Source organism: Meriones unguiculatus, chromosome 6 (assembly GCF_030254825.1).
Source record: "Meriones unguiculatus strain TT.TT164.6M chromosome 6, Bangor_MerUng_6.1, whole genome shotgun sequence".
In the NCBI taxonomy this organism is placed as follows: Eukaryota; Metazoa; Chordata; class Mammalia; order Rodentia; family Muridae; genus Meriones; species Meriones unguiculatus.
Window position 1 is genome coordinate 96,313,510 of NC_083354.1, and position 26,764 is coordinate 96,340,273.

Here is a 26,764-nt window from a genome sequence, read left to right on the forward strand (position 1 = left end):
ACCAACTTGAAATGAGGCTCCTTGTTGTGGCCTCGTCTAAAAGATAAGATAAACAGTTAATTATGATTAAGACTTATTAAATGCAAACCCAATGAGAAAATTATATAAAGTATTAGATAAGGAATTTAAAGCATAAGAGTTAAGAGTACAATGTACAGAAATCAGGAAGATTTTTTTTTTTTCTTTTTTGTAAAGCTTGGGAAAAGCCTCTTAGAAGCACGCAGCAAAACAAAAAGCAACTTGGTGGGCGGCGGGGGGAAGTGCATGGAGAGACAGCAGCCCGGCAGGGCACGCTGGAGGGGGGGGGCCTCTTTGCCAGAAACTAAGATGCTGCTGCACTGCCAAGTTAAGTGAATGGTTAAGCTATAGTTACACCCACTTCCTCCCAGGACCAACATGGCGCCAGCCAGGGATCCTTCGGGAAATTTAAAAGTTTCCTGACTGTGCTGGTTGTTTAGAAATTTCTTACCAAGTTTTCCAAAGTTGATTTTTGAGGTTGTGTGAGTCTCAGCAACTCAGGAGCGCTGGCCAGGGCCTCGCTGTTGGTCACTGGGCAGGCAGAGGTGCACAGCCACATCAGGAGCAGACAGCTGCTGAGCGCTCAGCGCCCATGCACCCCTAGGCCCCTGCAGCCTCGCCACATCCCTCCGGGGCTGCACTGGGCATCTCCAGTCGCAGACCAGAACCAGACCAGCATCGCTGCACCTCTCAGAGAGCCCTGGCCACAATGTCAAATTGGAGCATCAGCTGCAGGACAGGGACCCAAGCCTGGGTAGAGCAGAAGCAGCCCAGGAAACAGCTGTGCACACGAGGGCAGTTGAGAGAAAAGTAGAGAATTTTAGGAGAAAATTGGTTGTAACCATCCTGTCCGGAGTCCGAAAGGGTGAGCCCTATCCTTGCCAACGCACCACTATTATTATTTATTAAAAAGCATAACGCTGGTGTCAACCGATATTCTCTGCAAGAAGTTTCTTAGGAGGGTTGGGGGAGCAGGACATGGAGAGAGAGAGAGAAAAGGGAAGGGGTGCTGAGAGAGAGACAGAGACAGAGACAGAGACAGAGATTGTAAGAGTAAGAGAGAATTTAATTGGTTTATCTGGTCTTGATTCAGCTTTGGCATGTAGAATCGGTCAAGGAAATTGTCCATTTCATTTAGATTTTCAAATTTTGTGGCATATAGACTTTGGAAGTAAGATCTAATTATTGTTTGGATTTCTTCAGTGTCTGTGGTTATGTCTCCCTTTTCTTTCAGATTTTGTTGATTTAGATAGTTTCTCTCTGCCTTTTAGTTAGTTTGGCTAAGGGTTTGTCTGTCTTGTTGATTTTCTCAAAGAACCAGCTCTTGGTTTCATTGATACTTTGACCTCATGAAACTGAAAAGCTTCTGTAAAGCAAAGGATACTGTCCTCAGAACAAAACGACAGCCTACAGATTGAAAAAAGATCTTCACCAATCCTATATCTGACAGAGGGCTAATATCCAGTATATATAAAGAACTAAAGAAGTTAAACAGCAAAAAAATCAAGTAATCCAATTTTAAAAAAGGGGGGTACAGAGCTAAACAGAGAATTCTCTGCAGAGGAATAGCGAATGGCAGAGGAACATTTAAAGAAATGCTCAACCTCATTAGCCATCAGGGAAATGCAAATCAAAACGACCCTAAGATTTCACCTTATACCCATCAAAATGGCTAAGATAAAAAAATCAAGAGACAACACATGCTGGAGAGGTTGTGGAGAAAGGGGAACCCTCCTCCACTGCTGGTGGGAATGTAAACTTGTACAACCACTCTGGAAAGCAATCTGACACTTTCTCAGACAAGTAGGAATAGCGCTTCCTCAAGATCCAGCTATACCACTCCTAGGCATATATCCAAAAGATTCTCAAGTACACAATGAGGACATTTGCTCAACCATGTTTGTAGCAGCCTGATTTGTAATAGCCAGAAGCTGGAAACAGCCCAGATGCCCCTCAGTGGAGGAATGGAGCACAAATTGTGGTATATCTACACAATGGAATGTTACTCAGCAATAAAAAACAAGGAAATCATGAAATTTGCAGGTCAATGGTGGGATCTAGAAAAAATCATCCTGAGTGAGCTATCCCAGAAGCAGAAAGATGCACAGGGTATATACTCACTCATATAGACATATAATATAGGATAAACCTACTAAAATCTATACACCTAAAGAAACTAATCAAGAGGGAGGACTTTTGCTAAAATGCTCAATTTCTATCCAGAAAGGCAAAGAGGCTGGACATCAGAAGAAGGAGAAAAGAGGGAAAAAGTCAGGAGCCTGACACAGAGGACCTCTGAAAGGCTCTGCCCTTCAGACTATCAATGTAGATACTGAGACTTATGGGCAACCATTGGGCAGAGTGCATGGAATCTTAGGAAAGAAGTGGGAAATAGCAAGATCTGGAGAGGACAGGAACTCCATAAGGAGAGCAACAAAACCAAAAAAAAAAAAAAAAAAAAAAAAAATTCTGAGCACAGAGCACAGGAGTCTTTCCTGAGACTGATACTCCAACCAAGGACTATGCATGGAGAATGGAGATAACCTAAGACCCCTGAACAGATGTAGCCCATGGCAGTTCAGTATCCAAGTGGGTTCCATTGTAATAGGAACAGGGACTGTCTCTGACATGAACTGATTGGCCTGATCTTTAATTTCCTCCCCCCTGAGGGGGAAGCAGCATTACCAGGCCACAGAAGAAGACAATGCAGCCACTCCTAATGAGACCTAATTGACTAGGATCAGAAGGAAGGAAAAGAAGTCCTCCCCTATCAGTGGACTTGGGGAGAGGCATGCATGCAGAGGGTGGAGGAAGGGAGGGATTGGGATGGGAGGAGGGAGGGAACCATGGGGGGGGATACAAAGTGAGTAAAGTGTAATTAATAAAAAATGGAAAAGTGAAAAAAAGTTTCATTGTTTTGGGCATTATTAGCAACAGAAAGAACAAGAGCATATAAGGCATATGAAAATTCTACACTATAAACAACTTTGCATTTTGGTATTTGTAGGAATACCAGGAACAAAACCCTACCAAAAAGCAAAAGTCAGCTGTTTACACTATGTTTTTATAGTTATAAAATTTAGGTTTGTTAAAAAAAAAAAAGCAAAAAAGTAAGAGAGAATAAGAGAGAGATTGGCCCTTTAAGGGGCAAGGTAACCACACCTTCCAGGTGCAGCCACCTGGCTGGTGACACATGATGACATCATAAGTTGCTGGGTAACCCAGGAGCAGGATATGTTCCAAAATACTAACACCTAAGGTTTAACCAAGGCAGAGCTTTGTTCAACTGTAATCTCAGGGCAAATCTTTCCTATATTGCACAGGTCTGCATTAAAACAATTTCTGGGGACAAAAATTTCTCTTCTGCACTCATAACTCTGCTCCCTTCTCATGTTCATTTGCTCTCTATAATTAGTCCCTGTGGAGGAAGTTTCTGGGTGCCCATTGTCCTGTAAAAGCCACTGGCCAACATAGTGGCCACTAAGAAAACAGAGCAGGTCAGGGTATAGAAGCCTCTGCTCCTTAGGTGAGGATTACATGCTAGTGGTGGTAACAACCCGGAGACAAACCATATTGTCTTTGTATACCTTTTCCTGAACAAAAATAGTGAAAAAGAATGAGTGATTCTATAACATGTAACAATGGCAGTGATAAGTAGGATATGTGTACATATACCTAAGTGAGATTCTAGCATCATTTTCATCTTTCCATGGAGAGGCTTTAATCCAGTTTTTTTTTTTTTTTATGGAAGGTTATTATGAAAAGTATCAGCTCAAGTACCAATCCTAGACCAAGTTCTCATCACAAAGGACACAGGAAAGAGAGTAAGATATAAAGGGGGGGAATAAAGATTAAGAAGAAGGGGAATGGAACAATGGAAAGGGGAGGAAAGATATTTGTCCTAAAGAGCAAAGGACTGCCTCTGGATAGAGAGGAGAAAGACATGGCTCAGAGGTAAATGGCAGTTTACAAAGGTCAAATGATAAAGCCTGTGCTAGGAAGAGGTGTTCAGTTTTAATTGGGCATGCTAATTAGGTGAGCTAAGAGGTTTCTGAGTGATAGAGTTCAATACTTGGACCTTGGTAGAAAGCTTCAGGAGGAGAAATTGGCTAGGTTTAGGAAAGGAATTCAAGGTATTTAACAAGGCAAAGTAAATGGGGGAGAAGGGCAAGGCCTGCCAGAGCCACACTTGTCATGATCAAGCTGGCCACCTGCTGGTGGACACTGATGTACATTAATAAAGAGCAGGATTTCAATTAATCAGCTGTTGCATGGTAGATAAACTTGCACTTTAGACTGTGTAACTTCTCCACCCACATGCACTCTGATCTTTATCCTACCAAAGCTTCATCACTTGAATCTGCCCAGTGAAAGAATGCCTGGAAATTCCCAATAAATGGCGGCTTATTCTGGCCCCCTCAAACCTGTAGGGACATCAGGTTTGCTAGAGTTAGATAACTTGACTTCACATAATACTTGTTTACATTCCGGGTAGGATGGCCATTTGAGAAGGAATTACACATGTACAAGTACAAATGCGTAATATTTGTCATACTTTGCTCATAAGACAGGTGAATTATTGGAATCTCAACAGGAGACTTCTACAGTGTAAACTGCATTCATCTTAACAGTCCACACATATGCATGCATGTAGGACAAGAGAGTATTTCTGTCTCATCAGGAGGCTTGCTTCTGTGTCCCTTGAGATTAACAATTAGGAAATTAACCACCTCTGGCTTTATCAGCGGCAGGTAATCTGTTTGACATCAGACTAAGTCCAACTGAAGCCCACATATGAAGATGCAGACTCTTGGGTTCTCAGTTTGAAATTCAGGGCTGGGCACAGATTAGACATAATGGCATATAGGTACAAAGAAAGAAAGTAAACGGAATGAGGAAGGATACTAGCTTTGTGGCACTTCAGGATGTATTTTATTTTCTCGGTTATAATAGATGTCAATCTAGAAATACTTACCATAGGTTGTCTAGGTTTCAAGAGGCCAGCAAGAATATAAAATATAAAATAATTTGGTAATTGCTTTTCTTGGCAAGGCCTTGAACTTTAATTTCCCTGGATCTTTCTCATTTTCTCCTGGAAATATGTGCTAAATTTTGCAGACACAGAACAAGGGATACCACAGGAGGAACAGGAAAAAACAAGAAAACACATTGAGGAGGATGAGCACTTACTTTCTTGACTAGGACACAAGCATGACATGAGGAAAGAGCAGGTTCTTAGTGTGGCTGAAGCTCTGGTATTGATCCCAAGCACACAGTAAACCATGATGGTGGTGATATGATCTAGGAAGGTTCTTCACAATGTTATGCCCTCAGTGGAGGCCATCACAGTCTCATCCTTGTCTCCATGCTCCTTTACAGCAAGGCCATCCCCTCCTGTGGTCTCAGGACCTGCAGCCCGAGCTCTACCTCAGCAGATAGTGACCTTCACATGCAAGTCTTATGGATTCTCCCCTCCAAATATCACACTGAAGTGGTTCAAAAATGGAAAAGAGCTCTCTCCCTTCAAAACTACTGTTGACCCCAAAGGAGAAGGAGTCTTCTACAATGTCTCCAGCACAGCCCAGTTAGTGCTGGGACCCAGGGATATTCATTCTCAGATCATCTGCGAGGTGACCCATGTCACTGTGCAAGGAAACCCTCTCTATGGGACTTCCAGCTTGTCTGACATCATCCGAGGTAGGTATATCTGAATCATAGCTTAAGCTCATATCTGGTTAGAATGGTTTGTCCACAATTCCCAGCAACTATTCATGTGTACCACACAGGAGGGATAAAAGACTATGATCAGCACAGGAAGGACATTGTATTTCTTTTAACAGAAGTAATGAAAGCTGTACTAATTATGAGCCCCACAGCTCATGCACAGCATTTTCTGGCATTTATTTCTGTCCTGGTGTACACTGGAGTTTTTCTTATTAATTTCCCTTATTAGGATCCACACACATCACTGCCTGAGATCGTGTGTTAGGAGCTGTGCTTAGTGGTGGCTCTACTTTGGAACAAACACCCCTGTACCATGATGCATTAGCAATGGGGGTGGGTCCTCAGGACTCCAGACTCTTCCCTGTGCCTCAGTTCCATCTGCCTCAGCTTCTGCTTGTGCTTTTTCAGTTCCACCCACCCTGGAAGTCAGCCAGCACCCAACAGTGATATTGAATCTGATAAATGTCACCTGTCAAGTGAAGAACTTTTATCCCTTGAACCTTCTGTTGACCTGGATAAAGAACAGAAACATGTCTCAGACAGAAGGGGATTCTGCATTCACTGTAAATAAGGATGGAACCTACACACGGACCAGCTGGCTTTTGGTGAACATACATGCCGATGAGGAGGACATGGTACTCACATGCCTTGTTGAGCATGATGGACAGCCAACAGTCATGAAATCCCACACTGTGGTGGTCCATGCACATCAGAGGGAGCAAGGTACTGGCATCATGTCTTGTGAGGTCTCCACTCCACCTCCTTGGCTGTGTGAAATATGGCCAAGTAGAACAAGGTTCTGATGAGAAACATCACAAGATATGTTCATAATAATGTTCCACTAAAAATCTGTTCTTAGCTCCAGTAGCGGAGGTTGTAATCGTGATGGCATTTAGGACTGTGTTAGTTGCTTTTGCATATCTGAATTCAAAATTTTCTTGAAAATATCTTAGGTTAGGAACAACTATATTTCACAACAATGATCTTTAAAGGATTGTATTTAGAGTTTTTCAAAATCACTTTTTTAGGCTTTTGTGTGCACCAAAATTAGGTTTTATTTCATCTTTAAATCCTCATTAGCTTTTCTTGATAAAGTCTTTGGACCTCAAGAAATCTACTCCAATGTGTTAAAATGATGAATTCAATTTCCTTTAATGTTCATGAAAACACATTAATCATCTGATATTGGGCATATTGTTGAATGTTGTATGTTTTGAAGAATTTTTATCCATTTTTATCTGAGTTTTCAACTTGCTGCTATAGAAATTCTCAAAGGGTTTTATTGTCAGTTTTAGTCTAGGGTCTACATTGATATTCCTGTCTCTGTGTTGATGTGGAAAACTTGTTATTTCTCTTATATTCCATCAGTCATTAGAGAGATTTTGAGCACAAATGGTGGGAAACGGAGTTCAGAGAAACTGTAGCACAGCCTCTGAAAAAGGATAGGAAAAACAAACAAACAAACAAAAAACGAAAAAGAAAAAATGTTTTTTTCTGCTCAGGCCTCAGATATGACTGAACATAACTGCAGCCAAGCTAGGAGAAGCTAAGCTGGGGATAAAATTCTAGGAAGGAGAAGGTTAGTATCTCATTAAGGGAATAAGTATTCCACCTATTTATTTGGCATGAGTTAGAGTTAAGTTGTCTTCCTAGGAATTAAACTAGAGATTTTATTCTCTTGATGTGAAGTTTTAGTGCTTGAGAGTTTATTGCTATTCTAAAGATAACATTTTTAAATTCTATTTACTCCTGGTTTATTTTGATCTTGTTGGTTTCCTTGAAATGGGAGGTCATCCATTTCAATGCTTGATGCAAAAATAATTACCTTCTGTGTATAACTATTGTCTGCTGGTTTAAGGTAAACAGTTATACCCCGGGGCCTCTGACCTTTTGTGCTGGGATCTCCAATTAATTTGAGAATATTCTTCAGACCCTCTTTTATATTAGAATTCCAAAGAAGTATGCTCTAAAGTGGATGAAGAAAGGTAGGGCATTCTGTAGTACTATGGGTATCAGTGTATAATATCAGCTGGCTTAGCCAAGGAAGACATGTGATCACAATATTGGTCCAATAAAAGATATCATAGGTACTCAGAGAGCTGGGGGATGGGATGGCCATTAAGAAATCTTTCATATTGAAGATATGGGAGGAGGCAATAGAATTCCTATTTGAAATCACCTATATAAAGTTGGGTGTCTGCTTATTCCTAAGGCCCCATCAAGGTGCATTTTATGCTTGCTTGTGTGAAATTTCTGGCAATGCTATAGTTTAATTTCTGTTGCTGTGATAAAATATCCAGACCAAAAGAAACATAATTGATAAAAGCTTTTGTTTAGCTTACAATTCCAACTTACCTAAAGAAAGCCAGGCAGGAATTCAAGCATCATGTCCACAGTCAAGAGGAGAGAGAAAAACTGCACCTAAAATTTCTGTTTGCTGCCTGATGCTCAACTAGCTTTTCTTGCTGATCTTACACACTGTGGGGTGCTGGGCTTAATGAAGTGATGCCACCTACATTCAGAGTGGTGCTACCATCTCAATTAGCAGTTAAGACAATCTTCCAGAGCCCCACCAACAGGTCAACTCAACAAAGTCCTTAATTTCAATGTTCTTCCTAGGCAGTTCTATGTTATGGCAAGTTGGCATTGACAACTAATCAGCAGACAGTGTAAGAACTCACAATTTTGTTCCTCTTGTTTCCCAAGTGTTAGGATTATTGGTATGGGCTACCAAATGATCTGTATTGTTGGTGTGGTTGTGTTGGATACTGAGTCTAGAGCCTCTAATATGTTAGGCAAACACCACACTCAGTGAACTATACACCCAGACTGTTTCTATTCTTTAAAAATAATTTTAATCTTTGATGAATTATAAATTAAAACTTCCTGAACAATAGAAATATTTCAGATGGCATACGTACTTGTGTGGACATGGGCTACATGATGGTCGAGACACCAGACCATGTAATCTTGTCTCATGAATTCTTATCTATACAATTTTCCCCCTTTATCTGCATGTTTTCCAGCAGGTGGTTTCATCTGGCTGTTTACCACTTTACCAAGCTCCCTTTGTCCCCCAGAATCTAGAAATTTTTAGGGTGACTTTTCTTTAACAAGGAGGAGTGTCAATTCTCTAACATACAAGTTTTCTCTTTTATGTGTATTTATTGTTCATAGCTATTCCTGGGCTATTGAGAGACTGAACATGTCTATGCAAGGACAGTGTCTCAGGAATCATCCTAAACAGCAACAGTGAGAGTCATCTTTCAATCCACTAAACGTGAGAGCGCCCCCCTCAGTCCAGTGTACAGTAATCCCTGCAAAGTGGGAATAATAATCCCTGACACACAGGATTTTGAAAACCAAGCATTATTTATTTATTTATTAATCTATCTATCTATCTATCTATCTATCTATCTATCTATCTATCTATTTACTATGTATATGAATACTCTATCTGCAACCTCCATGCCTGAAGAGGACACCAGATCTCACTATAGACAGTTGTGAGCCATCATGTGGTTGCTGGGAATTAAACTCAGGACCTCTGGAAGAGCAGCCAGTGCTCTTAACCTCTGAGCCATTTCTCCAACCCCGAAAACAAAGTATTTAACAGTTGACAAAAAAACATCTCTCTTCAAAAAACACATAAAACAGTTCATTCTGGATCCAAATATCAGTGACCTTTTCAAGGGACACATGTTCCAGAAACCTAAAAGTCCACTGTGGAAGTTTATGAACTTGTAGTAACAGAAGAAAGTCATAAACCAAGACACTTAAAATTCCTTGTTAGGAACATGGAAGAGGTGTGCTATGAACAAGGACATATCTTAGAGACTTCAGATGTTTTCTGATGGCATCCAGCATTAATGCTGGCTGAAACTCCTAAATTAACACATTCCAAAGAAAATGAACTCTGCTTGCAAATTCCAAATGATTCATCTAAGTGTTACAAAAGTGTTAGTCAGGCACAGAGGAAGGCAATAGATGGCTGTTAAAAGGACTAAATATGATCTAAGTATGGCTCTGGCCTGTAATATGCCCAACTCTCATTCACTGAAGTTCTAAACCGTCAATCAGCCTTGTAGAAGGTTCATTTTGAGTGTTCATCTCTTTTGTGAGAACTTTTGTTCATAAAATCAAATGCTATGTGAAACTGACCACAAATGCTTACAAACTTTTTTCTTAGAAGGACAAGTGGGAGACATGGAGCAATAAAAACCTCATTACCATCTCTTTCATTTGGAACTTTTCCTTTGAACTGGTAGAGAAAAGACATTCAAAATCCTCAGAGCTTTGATGTGCTTAGAGGTCCACAGATAAACCAATTGAAGACCAGTGATGATGAGCTCCATGTGACCTTTCTAATGGTTCCTTTTATGTTTTGATTTCAGAATTGAAGTCTTCAGATTCTGGTAAAGTCCTTGTAGCTGTGTTCTTTGGACCCAAACTGCTGCTGGTAATTGGAGTGTTTGCTGTGTACAGGTTCAAGAAGCAGAAGGCCTGACGGTATGTTAGAAGGGATGCAGGTGTATTTGTTAATTTTCTGTTTCTGTGATGAAACATTATGACTACAGCAACTTATAGTAGAAAAGGGGTTATTTGGCAGTTTACTGTTCCAGAGACATATGATTCCCTCACGCTGAGGATAAATGACAGGACAGATGTTAAGTGCTCACATTCTTAGAAAAAAAGCATGAAGCAGATTGAACAAACTGGAAGTGCCAAAAAGATTTCAATCCCAAGGCTCACTTTCTGAGACATACTTCCTTTAGCAAGGCTAGACCACCTAAATCTTCCCAAACAGCACCCACAACTAGGAATCAAGATTCAAATATCCTAGAATGTAGGGAATAGTTCTTATTCAAAGAGATAGATAGCAGTGTTTTGATGAAAATAGAAATAGCGGGATCAGTAGGAAGGCCATGCCATTTATCTGTGGCAATGGCTTGTTTTTGAGGCTCAAGAATCTTGTGGAACCCTTTGATACATCCCTAGCTCAGAGGAAGTGTGTGCATAGTGCTGAATGGTTCAGTCCAGAATCAACAAAGGTGCCCAAAGAGAATGTGAGGGCAACGGTCCCTAGGGTAGGACATGGTATATTCTTCATTATTCTTATTGGAGTTCACTACAGTATGTGGAAGACAAGGAGTTCATGGGAAACATCAGTCTACATTATGGTACAGAATTTAGACATTTCAAATGGCTGTAATAATGACTGTTTTTCTTTTGCTTCTCTGTGACCATGAAGAATGGACCCAGAAGACGGCATAACTCAGGAGCTAGGCTGAGATGACACTTTTATGACATGGGCATCTTATGCACTCAGGACAGGAATGCTCTAGGGAGAGATGTACCATGGACACTGTAGCACTAAGAAAATGTGTTAAGTAATGACAGGAGTATTGAGTGAGAAGTGATCCTCCACAGTTCTTCCTCTCATCCTCTACAACACTGAATCCCTGACTATCTGCATAGAGGATCAGTCTAAAAGAAAAAGCTGGTGAGAAACCATGGAAGACTGCTCCTAATGACTCCCTTACAAGGACCACCCCAACACAGAAATTTTTTTTTTCTCTCCGCATCTGCTTTGTTATCCCAGAGCTCTGATGCTGTGATCTTATCAGGTTCTATTCTTGGAGTACTTTTTTCATTATTAACATAATTTAAAGATGGACTTAAGGTTCAAGAATAATCTAACCTAGTGTAAAGAAAAATTCTCAGTACAGGCGAAGTATAAATCTCAGAACATCATGGAAAAGCAGGATAATGGAGGATAACAAGGGAAAGCAGCTTTGCTGTTTCAGAAGGGATGGATATAAGAAAGGAAGGCTTACCCTGATGAAACTTAGCACAGCATGTAGGGACCATGCTGTGCTGGGAGAATTCTAGGAAACATGTGGTAGTGTATCAAATAATGGGAAAAATTATTTTGATTTCTTTTGTTATTGAGACAGGATCTCGCTATGTAGCCTTGACTCTTCTGGAACACACTATTTAGACTAGACTTGTCTTGAACTCATTAAGATTGGCTTGCCTCTACCTCTTGCATGCTGGGATGGATTGTGGGTTGTACCATTGCATCCATTTAGGAAAAATTATACCATTTATCCTTTTACGGTAGTGTAAGAGTGTCCTTTGCCTGATATACCAATGAGGGACTATGCATAGAGAGGACCTAGACTCCCTACTGGCTGATTGGGAGCCCAGTCTCCATAAGGATCTCTGAATGAGGGGATCAGGGACTGCCTCTATCACAAACTCAGTTGACTGCTCTCTGATTAATGGCCACTGATGATGCAGCCTTGCCAGGCCACGGAGGAAGAGGATTCAGGCAGTCCTGAAGAGATACGATAATCTGTGCAAAGGTGGCAATGGTGGAGAACTCCTCATTTTGTGGACTAAGGGAAGGGTATTGGAGGAACAGAGAGGAAGGGTGGGATTAGGGATTTGAAGGATTGGGCTTCAATCAGGATATATAATGAATAAATTGTGAAGAAAAAATATAAATAAAAATTATAAAAAAGAGTGTCCTTTGCTTGAGCAATTGACCCTGAGGTCTCCACCAAGGTCACAAGTTTTGTTTTATTAATCAACTTCTTTGATGAGCTTTTATTGATACTCTAACACCACTCAGAAGTTAACCCTAAAATCATTTTGGAAAAAAGTCATGGATCATAGCCTCCAAACACTTTTGTTCTCTCTGGCCTTTAGCAAGAACAAGGCTACAAAGAGCCCATAGGAAAATTTTGGTTTCTAGATAAAAGTAGAAACTCTTTGAGGTCTGTTTACACTAAATCCTGTTCAGTTTCTACCTCTTATTCTTTTGTTTTTGTTTTTTTCCAGACAGATTCCACTGTGCAGCATTGTCTGTCCCAGGACTCACTGTATAGACCAGGCTGGCCTCGAATTTACAGAGATCCACCTGCTCTGACTACCAAGTGGTGGGATTAAAGTTGTGCACCACCATTCCATGGTCTACCTCTTATTCTTATCACAAGATCTTTATCAACTGTGTGAAAAACAATCTGAACCTCTCTTCCTAGTCTGAAATTTCCCTTTTTGTATACATCTGCCTGTTTATAATCCATTCCCTTGGAGTTGACCATCACTGCTCACTTTAGTTCACATTCTCTGGTGCTCTACTGGCTCTTAAACTCCCAACCTATTGATGTTCTCTGTTGATCTGTATCATAATCTTAGGAATAAAAATTATTCTCATCCCTATTTCTCTGAAAGATCCTCATCAAAAATAAATAAGTAAATGCTCTTTAATTATTGAGATGAGGACATAGTTTTTTTTTTTCCTTTTTTCTGTCATTTTTATTGTTCTCATCCCTACTGCTTATGGTGTAAAGGTTATGAGAGTTCACTGAATATGGTCATTTTGCTTTCTCTTCCTCATTGATCTCTCTCTCTCTCTCTTTCTCTCTGTGTGTGTTTCTCTCTCACACACACATACAATGAAGACTTTAAAATGGATATCACTACTCTTGACAGAGTAAATATACGAAATTTGGTTCTGAAAAGAGGAGAAAGTACTGATCTGTATTGCTTTAGACATTCCATCATGTAACATTATTCTCAAGGTCAGTTTCAATCAGCCAACCTTTAAAACTCTGAATGCCATGACAGTTTATCACAGAGTGATGCAACCTGTGCCTATACAGCACTGCACTGTGTCTATGGTTTAACTCCTCTGCCTGTCTGCACATAGTGGTCTAACCTGTGCCTATACATCACTGCAGTGTGTCTACGGTTGGAGCACAGCTTAATTGCCTGTCTGCACTTGCCACAGCATCTCTCAAGAACTCTCTCTACAGCTTCTACTAGCTCCCATTTTAGCTACCAGAATGTGTTGAGAAACTAAGTTAAATAGATTGACCTCTCTGCTTCTTCCAAATATATCTTTCTTTAAAATTATTTACTTTACATCCTGGTTGTATCTCATCCCTCTTTTTCAGAGACCTGAAGTTTTTCCACAACCAAAAATAATATAAAGTATATCTGACCCAGCAATTTATAGACCTGTATGACAAGAACTTCAAGTTTCTAAAGAAAGAAATTGAATAAGATATTAGAAGTTGGAAAGATGTCCCATGCTCATGGATTGGTAGAATTATCATAGTAAAAATAGTCATTTTAACCTAAGGCAATCTACAGATTCAATACATTTCCCATCAGAATGTCAGCACAATTCTTTATAGACCTTAAGGAAACAATTCTCAACTTCTTACGTAAAAACAAAAAACCAAGAATAACTAAAATAGGGGGGAGTTCCAAGATGGCGGAGAACAAAGTGCACCTTTTTGGAGAGGCAGAGGACATGAATCTCCGGAATTGGTGAGTGGAATGACAATCGAAACTAGAATTTGAACTTTTGTGATTTCTAAAGGAGAGGGGACACCACAGAAGTATGAAGTGCTTGTAGAGTTAGATTGAGTGTGGACCTCTCTGGGAACAAAGTGGAGCGCTTCCCTTGTCAGGCCCTTCCTCACAGGGAAACCTGCACACAGCACCAGGCAGCTAAGTGCAAAGCTCACAGCCTGGGGACTAAGAGAGCAGAGACAGTGCTCCAGGCCCTTACTGCAGCGAACAGCTGTAACCGCCCCGGCCCCGCCCAGGACCCTCTTGCCAAGCTCCGGACCCGCAGAACGTCCCCATCCTGCTGATTCGATCCTGCCACAAGAAGCGCAGCGTGCTCACATCCCAAGTGGCCAGAGCGCACACACCTCCAGAAACCAACACACCGGAGGGCACCCACTGCCAGCGCCAGAGCGCAGGCCCAACCACACAGTGCCAACCACAGAGACTCAGTCCTGTAATACAATCCTTCCTGGATCCCAAAGCCTTAAAGCTCAGTGCCTGGGACCCAAGACAGCGGAGGCAGGGGGCTCCAGACCCTGCCATCCCAGCTGAGAGCTGTAACCACCCTCTGAATACTACCACTCAGAGCACACATCTGAGGAACACACACCTCGCCTAGTACCCTCTTGCCAAGGAGCTCTGGACCCTCAGAACGCACCCCCCACTACCACCACCACCTGGTCCTGATGGAGTGCACACACCGCCGAAAACTCCACCCCACCAGAGTGCACACCCAAAGAGTGCGAGCCACAGAGACTCAGATCCGCAGTACAATCCTTCCCAGATCCCAAGTCTGCAAGTGGCAGTACTGACTACACAGGGCGGCCCAGCCAGTGTTTGTATGGGCCATCCAACCCCTCAATGGCAGAAAACCAGCTAAATAGAGACCAAAGTCCCACAGACCTGCAAAAACAATACGCGCCCCCAATCTTCAACAGGGCTTGCAATCTCTTAAGCGCTTGCAACACCTTCAGTGCCTGCAAAGCACCCCTCTCACACACTGAAGGCCTCTTCATTCTCCAACCACCTTGTCCCTTAGGACACACCCACAAGCACAGGATCAAACACATGCTACCCCGCATTTGCCCTTCTGCGCCTGCGAACTTTCCTTCTACAGGTATAGCTGAATAACCAACGCACACACTTAAACCACTAGACCTCCCCGATTTTCCCGAAGAATTCTCCAGACAGCATAGAAAAACCAGTCTGATCTGCAGAATCCAGGAACAGACAACGAACACTACAGACAACCAAATGGCCAGGGGTCGGCAAAAGTACACAACCAACGTAAATCAAGATACCATGGTTTCACTGGCAATCCCCCAAAATTATTGGACACTCCAATTCATCAGAAACACAAGAAAATTATTTTAAAGCTATGATTATCCAGTTATTTGAGGTACACAAAGATGAAACCAACAAATCTCTCAGAGAAATAATCATACAGATTCAAACAGTTAAAGAGGAAACAAATAAATCTCTCAAAGATTTGGCCTCCCAAATAGAAACAAAGAAAAACGAAGTGAACAAAGAAGCTCTTAAAGAAACAGATGTAAATATAGCCAAGCAAATGGAGGCAGAAGTAGTGGCATTAAGAGAGGGAACAAACAAAAAAATAAAGACCATCTTGGAGACACAGGAATCCACATTCAAACAGATGAAGGAAATGTGACAAGACATGAAGATAGAATTAGAATCAATAAAGAAAACACAAACCAAGAAAACCCTGGAACTGAAGAACTTAGAGAAAAGAGAAGGAACCACAAAGGTAAGCATCACTAATAGAATACAGGAGATGGAAGAGAGAATCTCGGACGCTGAAGATATACTCGCAGAAATTGATACTCCTCTAAAAATAAAAGTAAATTTAGAAAAATCCCAAACACAAACCATCCAAGAAATCAAGGACACCATGAAAAAGCAAAGTCTAAGAATAATAGAAATTGACAAAGAAGAGGATTCCAGGCTCCGAGGTCCAGAAAATATTTTCAAGAAAATCATAGAAGAAAATTTCCCCAACCTAAAGAAAGAGATGTCCACAAAAATACAAGAGGCCTACAGAACACCAAATAGACTAGACCAGAAAAGAAACTCCTCAAGCCACATCATAGTCAAAACACTTAGTCTACAGAACAAAGATACTAAAAGCAGCAAGGGAAAAAGGTCAAGTAACATATAAAGGTAGACCTATCAGAATCACACCAGACTTCTCATCAGAAACTATAAAAGCCAGAAGGGCCTGGGCAGATACCATGCAGGCTCTAAGGGACCAGAGATGCCAACCTAGACTACTTTACCCAGCAAATCTTTCAATCAACATAGATGGAGAAAACAAAATATTCCACAACAAAACTAAATTTAAGCAATTTTTGAACAGCAAACCAGCCCTACAGAAGACACTAGAAGGAAAATTCCAATCCAATGAAAACAACTACACCCAAGAAAACATAGGTTAAAAATAATTTCCAAGAAAAATCAAAAGAAAACAAGCACTGAATCACAGTAACATCGACAACTCCACGATAATAGGAAATAACATTCAATGGTCATTATTATCTATCAATATCAATGGACTCAACTCTCCAATAAAAAGACAGAGACTAGCAGAATGGGTGTGGAAACAGGATCCAACATTCTGCTGCATCCAAAAAACACACCTATGCAACAAAGATAAATACTACCTCAGAGTAAAAGGCTGGAAAACAGTTTTTTCAAGCAAATGGACACAAAAAACAAGCAGGAGTGGTTATCCTAATATCTAATAAAATAGATTTTTAACCAAAACTACTCAAAAAAGATGTAGAGGGGCACTACATCCTCATCAAAGGAAAAATCTACCAATAAGACATCACAATTCTGAACATCTATGCCGCAAATACAAGAGCACTTACATTCGTAAATGAAACATTATTAAAGATTAAATCACACATTGTTCCCAATGCCTTAATAGTGGGAGACTTCAACAACCCACTCTCACCAAGGGAGGGATCAACTAGACAGAAACCAAATAGGGAAATAAAAGCACTTACAAAGTCCCTAAATCAAAATGACCTAATAGACGTCTACAGATCTTTCCACCCAAACTCAAAAGAGTATGCCTTCTTTTCAGCACCGCATGGAACCTTCTCAAAAATAGACCATATAGTTGGTCACAAAGCAAGCCTCAACAGACAAAAAAAGATGGAAATAAGCCCTTATATTCAATCAGACTACCTTGGACTAAAGCTGCACATCAACAACAACAGAAATAACAAAAAGCTGACAAGCACATAGAAACTGAACAACTTGCTACTCAATGACAGCTGGGTTAAGGAGGAAATAAAGAAAGAAATTAAAGACTTCCTAGAATTCAATGAAAATGAAGGCACAATATACCTAAACTTATGGGACACATTGAAAGCAGTGCTCAGAGGAAAATTTGTAGCACTAGGTGCCTTCATGAAGAAATTTGTAACATCACATACAAGTAACTTAATGGCCCAGATGAAAACTCTAGAAAGAAAAGAAGCAGATACATCCAAGAGGAGCAGTTGGCTGGAAATAATCAAACTCAGGGCTGGAATCAATCAATTAGAAACAAATAAAACTATTCAAAGATTCAATGAAACAAAAGCTGGTTCTTCAAGAAAATCAACAAGATAGACAAACACTCGCCAAACTAACTAAAAAACAGAGAGAATCTATCCAAATCAGCAAAATCAGAAATGAAAAGGGAGAGATAAGTATAACTATTATAAGTATTTTGTATACTACAAAAGCCTATATGCCACAAAATTTGAAAATCTAAATGAAATGGACAATTTTCTTGATAGATTCTGTCTACCAACATTAAGTCAAGATAGGGTAGAAAGACTGAATAGCCCTATATCCACCAAGGAAATTGAAGCAGTCATTAACAGCCTCCCCTCCAGAAAAAGCCCTGGGCCAGATGGTTTCAGTGTAGAATTCTACCAGACCTTCCAAGAAGTGCTAACACTAATTCTCCTCAAACTATTCCACAAAATAGAAATGGAAGGTACATTACCAAACCCATTCCATGAAGCGACAGTCACTTTGGTACCTAAACCACACAAAGACCTAACAAAAAAAGAGAACTAGACCTATCTCTCTTATGAACATTGACGCAAAAATACTCAATAAAATACTTGCAAACTGAACCCAAGAACACATCAAAGATATCATCCACCATGACAAAGTAGGTTTCATCTCAGGCATGCAAGGGTGGTTCAACATACGGAAATCCATCAATTTAATCCACCACATAAACATACTGTAGGAGAAAAACCACATGATCATCTCCTTAGACACAAAAAAAGCATTTGACAAAGTCCAACACCCATTCATGTTTAAAGTCTTGGAGAGATCAGGGATACAAGGCACATAAATAAACATTGTAAAGGCGATATACAGCAAGCCTGTAGCCAACATCAAACTCAATGGAGAGAAACTTAAATCAATCCCACTGAAATCAGGGACAAGACAAGGCTGCCCACTCTCTTTGTATCTCTTCAACATAGTACTTGAAGTCCTAGCTAGAGCAATAAGACATCTAAAGGAGATGAAGGGGATACAAATCAGAAAGGAAGAGGTCAAAGTGTCACTATTTGCAGATGATATGAGAGTATACATGTGCCACTCCAAAAATTCAACCAGAGAACTCCTTCAGCTGATAAATATCTTCAGCAAAGTGGCTGGATACAAAATCAACTCAAAAAAATCAGAAGCCATCCTGTATACCAAAGACAAAAGGGCTGAGAAAGAAATTAGGGAAACAACACCCTTCACAATAGCCACTAATAACATAAAGTACCTTGGGGTGACACTAACCAAGCAAGTGAAAGACCTATTTGAGAAAAACTTCAAGTCTCTGAAGAAAGAAATTGAAGAAGATATCAGATGGAAAGATCTCCCATGCTCATGGATTGGTAGGATTAACATTGTGAAAATCGCCATCCTGCCAAAAGCAATCTACAGACTCAATGCAATTCCCATCAAAATACCAACTCAATTCTTTACAGACCTTGAAAAAAAGATTCTTAGCTTCATATGGAGAAACAAAATACCCAGAATCTCCAAAACAATCCTGTACAACAACAGATCATCTGGAGGTATCTCCATCCCTGATCTCAAGTTGTACTACAGAGCAATAGTAATAAAAACTGCAGGGTATTGGCAAAGAAACAGAAAGGAGGATCAATGGAACCACATAGAAGACCCAGAAATAAACCCACACACCTATGAATACTCAATTTTTGCCAAAGAAACCAAAACCATTCAATGGAAAAACGACAGCATCTTCATCAAATGGTGCTGGTCCAACTAGATGTCCACATGCAGAAAAATGAAAATAGATCATATTTATCACCCTGCACAAAACTAAAATCCAAGAGGATCAAAGACCTCAGCATAAAAGCACATACTCTAAATCTGTTAGAAGAAAAAGTGGGGAACAGCCTAGAACTCATTGGCACAGGAGACAACTTCCTGAACAGAACACCAACAGCACAGGCTCTAAGAGCAACAATCAATAAATGGGACCTCCTGAAACTGAAAAGCTTCTGTAAAGCAAAGGACACTACCATCAAAACAAAACGACTGCCTACAGATTGGGAAAGAATCTTCACTGACCCTTTATCTGACAGAGGACTAATATCTAGTATATACAAAGAACTAAAGAAGCTGAAAAGCAGCAAACCAAGTAACCCAATTAAAAAATGGGGAACAGAGCTAAACAGAGAATTCTCTGTAGAGGAATATCGAATGACAGAGAAATACTTAAAGAAATGTTCACCCTCATTAGCCATTAGGGAAATGCAAATCAAAACAACCCTGAGATATCACCTTATACCCATCAGAATGGCCAAGATGAAAAACTCAAGTGACAAAACATGTTGGAGAGGTTGTGGAGAAAAGGGAACACTTCTCCGTTGCTGGAAGAAATGTAAACTGGTACAACCACTTTGGAAGTCAATCTGGTGCTTTTTCATACAATTAGGAATAGTGCTTCCTCAAGAACCAGCTATACCACTGCTAGGTCTATACCCAATATTGGCTTAAGTACACAACAAGGACATTTGCTCAACCATGTTTGTAGCATCTTTATTTGTGATAGCTGGAACCTAGAAACAACCCATATGTTCATCAACGGAGGAATGGATACAGAAATTGTGGTATTTTTACACAATGGAATACTACTCAGCAATCAAAAAAGAGGAAATTATGAAATTTTCTGGCAAATGGTGAGATCTAGAAAAAATCATTCTGAGTGAAGTATCCCAGAAGGAGAAAGACAAACATGGTATATACTCGCTTATATAGACCTACAAGATATGATAAACATAATGAAATCTGTACACCTAAAGAAGATAATCAAGAAAGCAGACACGGGGTAAGATGATCAATCCTCATTTAGAAAGAAAAAATGGGATGTACATTGAATGTATGACAGGAGTCTACTGCAGAAGGCATCTGAAAGCCTCTACCTAGCAGTGTATCAAAGCAGATACTAAGACTCATAAGCAAACCTTAGGCAGAGTACAGGGAATCATATGAAAGAAGGAGAGTTAGAATGATGTGAAAAGGATAAGAGCTCCACAAGGACCAAATAAATCTGGGCACAGGGGTCTTTTCTGAGACTGACACTCAACCAAAGACCATGAATGGATATAAACTAGAACCTCTGCTTGGATGTGTTCTGTGGTAGCTCAGTAACCAATTGGCTTCCCATAGTAAAGGGAACAAGGACTATTTCTAACAGGAACTCAATGGCAGGCTCTTTGACCTCCCCAGCCCCCAAGGGAGGAGCAGTACTGTTAGGCCACAGAGGAGGACTTTGCAGACAGTCCTGAAGATACCTGACAAAAGGGAGTCATATGAAAGGGGAGGAGGTCCTCCCCTATTAGTGGACTTGGAAAGGGGCAGGGAGTAGATGAGGGAGAGAGGGTGGGATTGAGTAGGGAAAGAGGGAGTGGGATACAGCTGGGATACAGAGTTAACAAAATGTAACTTATAAGAAAAATACAATAAAATAATAATAATAAAAAAGAATAACTAAAATAGTCCTATACCATAAAAGAATTTGTTGTTCAAGTACAACAAAGCAATAGTGGTTAAAATAAACACATGATATTAACATAAAATGAAATAATCTCATACACCAATGGACAGTTGTTTTTTGACAAAGAAGCCAAAACCATACAATGGAAAAAAAAGAAAACATCTTTAACATATGGTGCTGGTCTAACTAGATGGCTGCATGTAGAGGAATGGGAATAGACACATATTTATATCACGTTGCACAAAACTCAAGTCCAAGTAGATCAAATATCTCATCATAAAACTGGACATACTAAATTTAATAGAAGAGAAAGTGAAGATTAGCCTTAAATGCACTGGCACATGGAAAACTTCCTGAAAAGAATAGAGCTTTGATTTGTTGTACCCCTACAACTACTCCATCTATGAACTGATGGAGCCAGATGAAGGGGCCAGTCTTGCAAAACCAAAGCTGCAGGATCTTCCATGACACAAGGCAGCAAGGTATCCTATCGGACCCTTGGTGAGGATCAAGTATTGATTCAGTAGCAGAAGCCAAAGGCCTCAATCAGGCCAATGACACATTGCAATTAACATTTACAAGAAAAGATGTTGAGCAAAAGGGAATATGGGGTGATACATCTTGACATCTTGATGCTTCCTCAGGAAGATGTATTTTTATTAATAATTAATTAATTACTTTTTTTATTGAGGGAGTTTGCAAGGACCAATTGCAGATATGGCAGGATGGGAAGATGAGGGAACTTGGTTGCATGATGTAAAATTCACAAAGAATCAGTGAAAAGTTAAACAGAAAGAAAAAAAGAAAGAAAGAAAGAAAGAAAGAAAGAAAGAAAGAAAGAAAGAAAAAAAGAAAGAGAAAGAATCAAAGACAGCAGTAGATGGTAAATACAGTAGCACATTTACAACTGTTAACTTTTTGAAAGCAATTTACTACAGGGAAAATACTGCAAGGGGAGTGATTTAGTGTAAGAAAGTAGAGAACATGAGTTTATTATTGGAGCACTGCTCAAGGACATTTTTAATAAAACAAAAAATGAGTAGGGGAGGAGAGTATGAGAATCTCTAACAGTTATACTGCACAGTATTATGTATGTGTATAAAAACCCAGGCACAAATGACTAAGACATTGCACAGTGACATATTTGCAAAAATCAGTGTAGCTCTACATTAGAAGGCTGAATGCTGTTAACAGGGGCTTTCTTAAACATTTTTTCTATTAAATTATTATTTTTATATTAATTACAGTTTATTTACTTTATATCCCAGCTGTAGACCCCTACATCTTTATCTCCCAATTCCACCCTCCATCCTCATCTCCTCCCTGCCCCTCTCTAAATCCATTTATAGCGGATGTCCTCCTCACCTTCCTTCTGACCCTAGCTTATCAGGTCTCATCTGCAATGAGACTGGCTGCAAGGTCCTCCTCTGTGGCCTAGCAAGGCTGTTCCTCCATAGGGGATGAGGTATCAAAGAGCCAGCCACTGAGTTCATCTGAGAGACAGTCCCTGTTCCCCTTACTAGGGTACCCCCATGGATACTGAGCTGCCATGGGCTGCATCTGGGCAGGGTTCTAGGTTCTATCCATACATGGTCCTTGGTTGGAGAATTAGTATTAGAAAAATCTACCAGGGGCTTATTAAAGATGGTCTCATACACCTCAAACTTGTTTTCACCAGAAAAGCAGTTGATACATTCCTATTGCTAGTGGATTATTGGAAAACAGTGAACAGATGATATACATCTGCAAAAACTTTTTAAAGCAATTCAAGTGATGAAATTTTACAGCAAGTGGAGTGATTAATTTGTATGAGAAAACAGGAAACATAAGTTTATTATTGGAGCACTGCACAAGGACATTTTCTATTACAGCAAGAAGCAAATGAGGGAGCAGAGCATGTGTATCTTTAATATTTAAAACACATAGTACCATGAATGTATAGAAAATTCAGGCACAACTGATTAAGCATTGCATAGTGGCTTATTTGCAAAAAACAATGAACTTCAACTATAGAGAAAACTAAATCCTTTCTACAACAGCTAAAAGATTCTTCATACATCGCTGGAGTTGCTCACATTAGAATATAGCAGAGCATATATTCCCATGTAAATTGGGTTTTTAGAAAACATGGTAAGGATGGTAATTTCCTTTTCAGTTGCAAAATCTATTTAAAGTAATGCACAGTAGGGGAAATTTCATCAAGCAGAGTGGTAATTTACACTAAGGAAGTAGGCCATTGGGGTTTTTAGTAGCACTTCATAAGGATATTTGTGCTAGAATTATGGTTAAAATAGAACTAGAGGGGATGGTGGAGAAGCATGTGAGTATCTGAAATGTTCATAGCACATTCCATGCCACACACACAGGCACACACGCACTATTAAAATATTGCAAAGTGATCTATCTGTCCAAATGAATGTACTTCAACCATAGCAGAAATTGAATCCCTTTTTACATGTGGAAAGGGTTTCTCTTGCACATCTCTGAAGCTGCTTTAATTGGAAGACTAGATGTCAGTTTTATATATGACGTAAGTTTCTACAAAATGGAGTCAAATCAGAAGTTCTTCCAGAAGAGCACCACCCACTCTGCTATAATAGAGCCCTTACAGAGGAGCAGGTCACGGGACATGGTAATCATTTACAAGAAAGCAGAGCACATGGAGTTAAGATTCATCCCCTGCATAAGGAGATTAGAATTAAGATTAGGGTAAAGGTTGTGGTTCAACAAGAGAGAAGTATGCTAGATCATTATAAATATCTGAAACATTAGCATCACACAGACCCTTTTGGAAAAAATTACAGGGTAAAAATTACAGGAAGGGAAGTGGTGATTTAGTTTAAGAAAGCAGAGAACATGAGTTTATTATTGGAGCACTGCACAAGAATATTTTATATTACAATAAGAAATGAGTAGGATAGAAGAGTACAGTGTCTTTAATATTTATAGTCCACAGTATCATCTATGTATAGAAAACACAAGCATAAGTGACTAACGCATTGCACAGTGGCTTATTTGAAAACAAAAACAAGAAAACAACCAACCAAAAAAGAAAAACAAAATAAAACAAACAAAAAACCTAATGAACTGCTCTAGAGAAAACTACTCCCATTTACAACAGTTGAAAGTTTTGTTTACAGATCTCTGGAGTTGCTTCCATTAAAAGAACAGAGGTTGTATATCAATGTGATGTGGACATGCTAGATAGCATAAGGGAAACAGTCTCAGAACATAAGACATGGTCAGCAACACAGCTCAGCTGGTAGAGTGTTCAGTTGGCATGCTGGAGTCCTTTGGTTAATCCTTCGAAACATCATACAGTGGGCAGGAGTGCACACCTGTTATGCCAGCACAGGGGAAGATGATAGAGGAACATGAGAAGTCCAAGATCACAGCTACATACAAAGTTCAATTCTAGTCTACATGACAAAAGACCCCTTTTTAAAAACCAAGACAGATTAAAAAAAAAAACAACAACAACAACACAAAACAAAACAACAACAACAAAAAAAAAAACAGCAACACAAGGAAGGATTAGGGAGGAGGGAAAGGGAAAAAAGAAACTCATTTTGTCTCCACTGTTTCTCCTTAATTCTGTATTTCTTCCTGTCAGTGGCTTTTATGTTCTATTAGAGTCTTCAAAGTAAGAGGAAAGCAGGAGCATTTTTAAGCCTTCAGCTCTGAACCTGACATCAAAAGAGGACACATTCACAGATGTCACCAGACTGGTGTGCTGTGAAGAAGGCTGCACCCTCATCAGTGGTGGTTATTTTGCATTTGAAAAGGCCCCGTGGTGCATGTTACAGGTGGATTAAATGATCACAGTGATAATAACAGTCATTTTTTACTACAATTATTAACATTAAAATATCTGTGGATTATTCATGGAAACACCAAAACTACAACACAACTATTTGCTTAACTGTAAAGCAAAGAGCAATTGATTTTTAGTTAATATCTTCTTTCAAATAGATGTATATTTTTTCAACAGAGCCTAATTGTGCAGTGCAGATGGTTTTTATCTGACCAACTTTTAGACTTCCAAACATAGGAAGGATTAGGGAGGAGGGAAAGGGAAAAAAGAAACTCATTTTGTCTCCACTGTTTCTCCTTAATTCTGTATTTCTTCCTGTCAGTGGCTTTTATGTTCTATTAGAGTCTTCAAAGTAAGAGGACTTACTTACCTCAGTCAGGCCATTCCTGATATAGAATTAAAGATTAACTCATTTTCTTCTTCTTCAGTATATTCTCTGCTTGCTTTTCCCTACAGAGAATACGTAGATACACATTGTCAAAAGCCAGGGAATTAATTGAAATGGAGGATACAATCAGGACAAAATCAACCATTAGAAACTCTAATCAAATGGACAGAGTTTGCTCAAATAACATCACTTGTTCCATCTTTCTCCCATAAGTGAAAATGCATGGATGCTGAAGTGCTTTCTAAACAATGGCTTAGGGGCCACCCTGCCAGAAGACCAGGTGGGCAAGCTCACTACAGAGCCCCCTACTCTCTAAGTTTCCTTGGGAGAAAACCCACTCCCCCAACCACAACAGGCATTAAAGAAGAAGAGGTAGCCCAGGGCCCTATTCTCAGTTCTCCTCCTCTTCTCAACGTCATATACCAGCCCCCAACTTATGGAGACATTCCCGACTGAACCAGAGACCATACAAGTCACCAGAACTCCAGGAAGACCTCCTGCTGATAGATCTGTTCTAACCTTTCAATGTCTCCTTCCCTGAGCACTGTCTTCAGCAGTCCCTCCCAATCTCTAAGCCATATATATACCAGCCTCCAACTCAGGCAGAAACTTCCTGGTAGATCAGAGGCCACACAGGCCACCAGAACTCCCACCCCAACTCGAGTGGAGAGTGCTTGTTCAACCAAAGGGCTCATGGGCCAGAAGACTAAAGAGGAAGCAGAAACTAAGTAACAAAACACTCACCCAACAAAGACTAAATCAGGAAATTAGAATGTAGGCCCATAGTCACCACAAACCCAGATGTCTAAATGTCAGGGGAAGAACACAATCAACAAGAGCCAGGGCAATATGGCACCACCACAGCCCAGCTACTCTACTACAGCAAACAAATGTCACTCAACAAGGCAATTATTTTGCAAAAATGCTGCACCAGAACTAAACTGGGCTGTAACAGGCAGAGGTGAAGATGGCTGGTTGTCTTTTTGTTCTCATGTAGATGGCTTTTTCAGTTAAATTAGATTTCCTTTTATTTTATGCTATAGACAAGTCTTTTGCCACATGTAACTCAAATTTGATCAGTAATATTTTAAAGTCTTCTGGAAAGGTACATATATCTGTGCCATTTTATTTCCTAAGACAGATCTCCTTGCAAGTCTGCAGAGCAACATTCCCCTTATTTGAAAACCCCATTTCATTGGTACAAGACCTTAACTCTCCTCTTCTTGGGAGTATTCAACACTGAATGTTGTGAAAATAATTCTTGAATTTAGTTATATAGAATATATTGTTGCAGACTAAGATTAGAGGTGTAAATGCCTGCATTGAAAACACTGAGTAAAAATGAAAAGAATCACAGATATCACCGGTATAAGAATTACAAGAAAGCTTAAATATC

The 26,764-nt window shown here is 39.9% G+C and overlaps 1 protein-coding gene and 1 long non-coding RNA gene across 2 annotated transcripts in view; one reads left to right on the forward strand and one right to left on the reverse strand.

The window, feature by feature from the left end:
• LOC110553187 (signal-regulatory protein beta-1-like) overlaps positions 1-12,980 on the forward strand; it is a 39,903-nt gene extending 26,923 nt beyond the window's left edge. Inside the window, exons 3-6 of the mRNA XM_021644974.2 lie at positions 5,398-5,715; positions 6,151-6,465; positions 10,137-10,251; positions 12,589-12,980. Of these exons, the coding sequence (XP_021500649.1) occupies positions 5,398-5,715; positions 6,151-6,465; positions 10,137-10,249 (746 nt within the window). The 3' untranslated portion in view covers positions 10,250-10,251; positions 12,589-12,980. The remainder of the gene's footprint in view (positions 1-5,397; positions 5,716-6,150; positions 6,466-10,136; positions 10,252-12,588) is intronic.
• LOC132654736 (uncharacterized) lies at positions 736-25,907 on the reverse strand. The gene is made up of 5 exons (XR_009592440.1): positions 25,888-25,907; positions 25,351-25,430; positions 6,386-6,509; positions 6,212-6,253; positions 736-799 (listed from the first exon to the last, which is right to left on the reverse strand). It is a non-coding gene; the product is annotated as an uncharacterized LOC132654736 (long non-coding RNA).
• Positions 25,908-26,764: the final 857 nt, after the last annotated feature.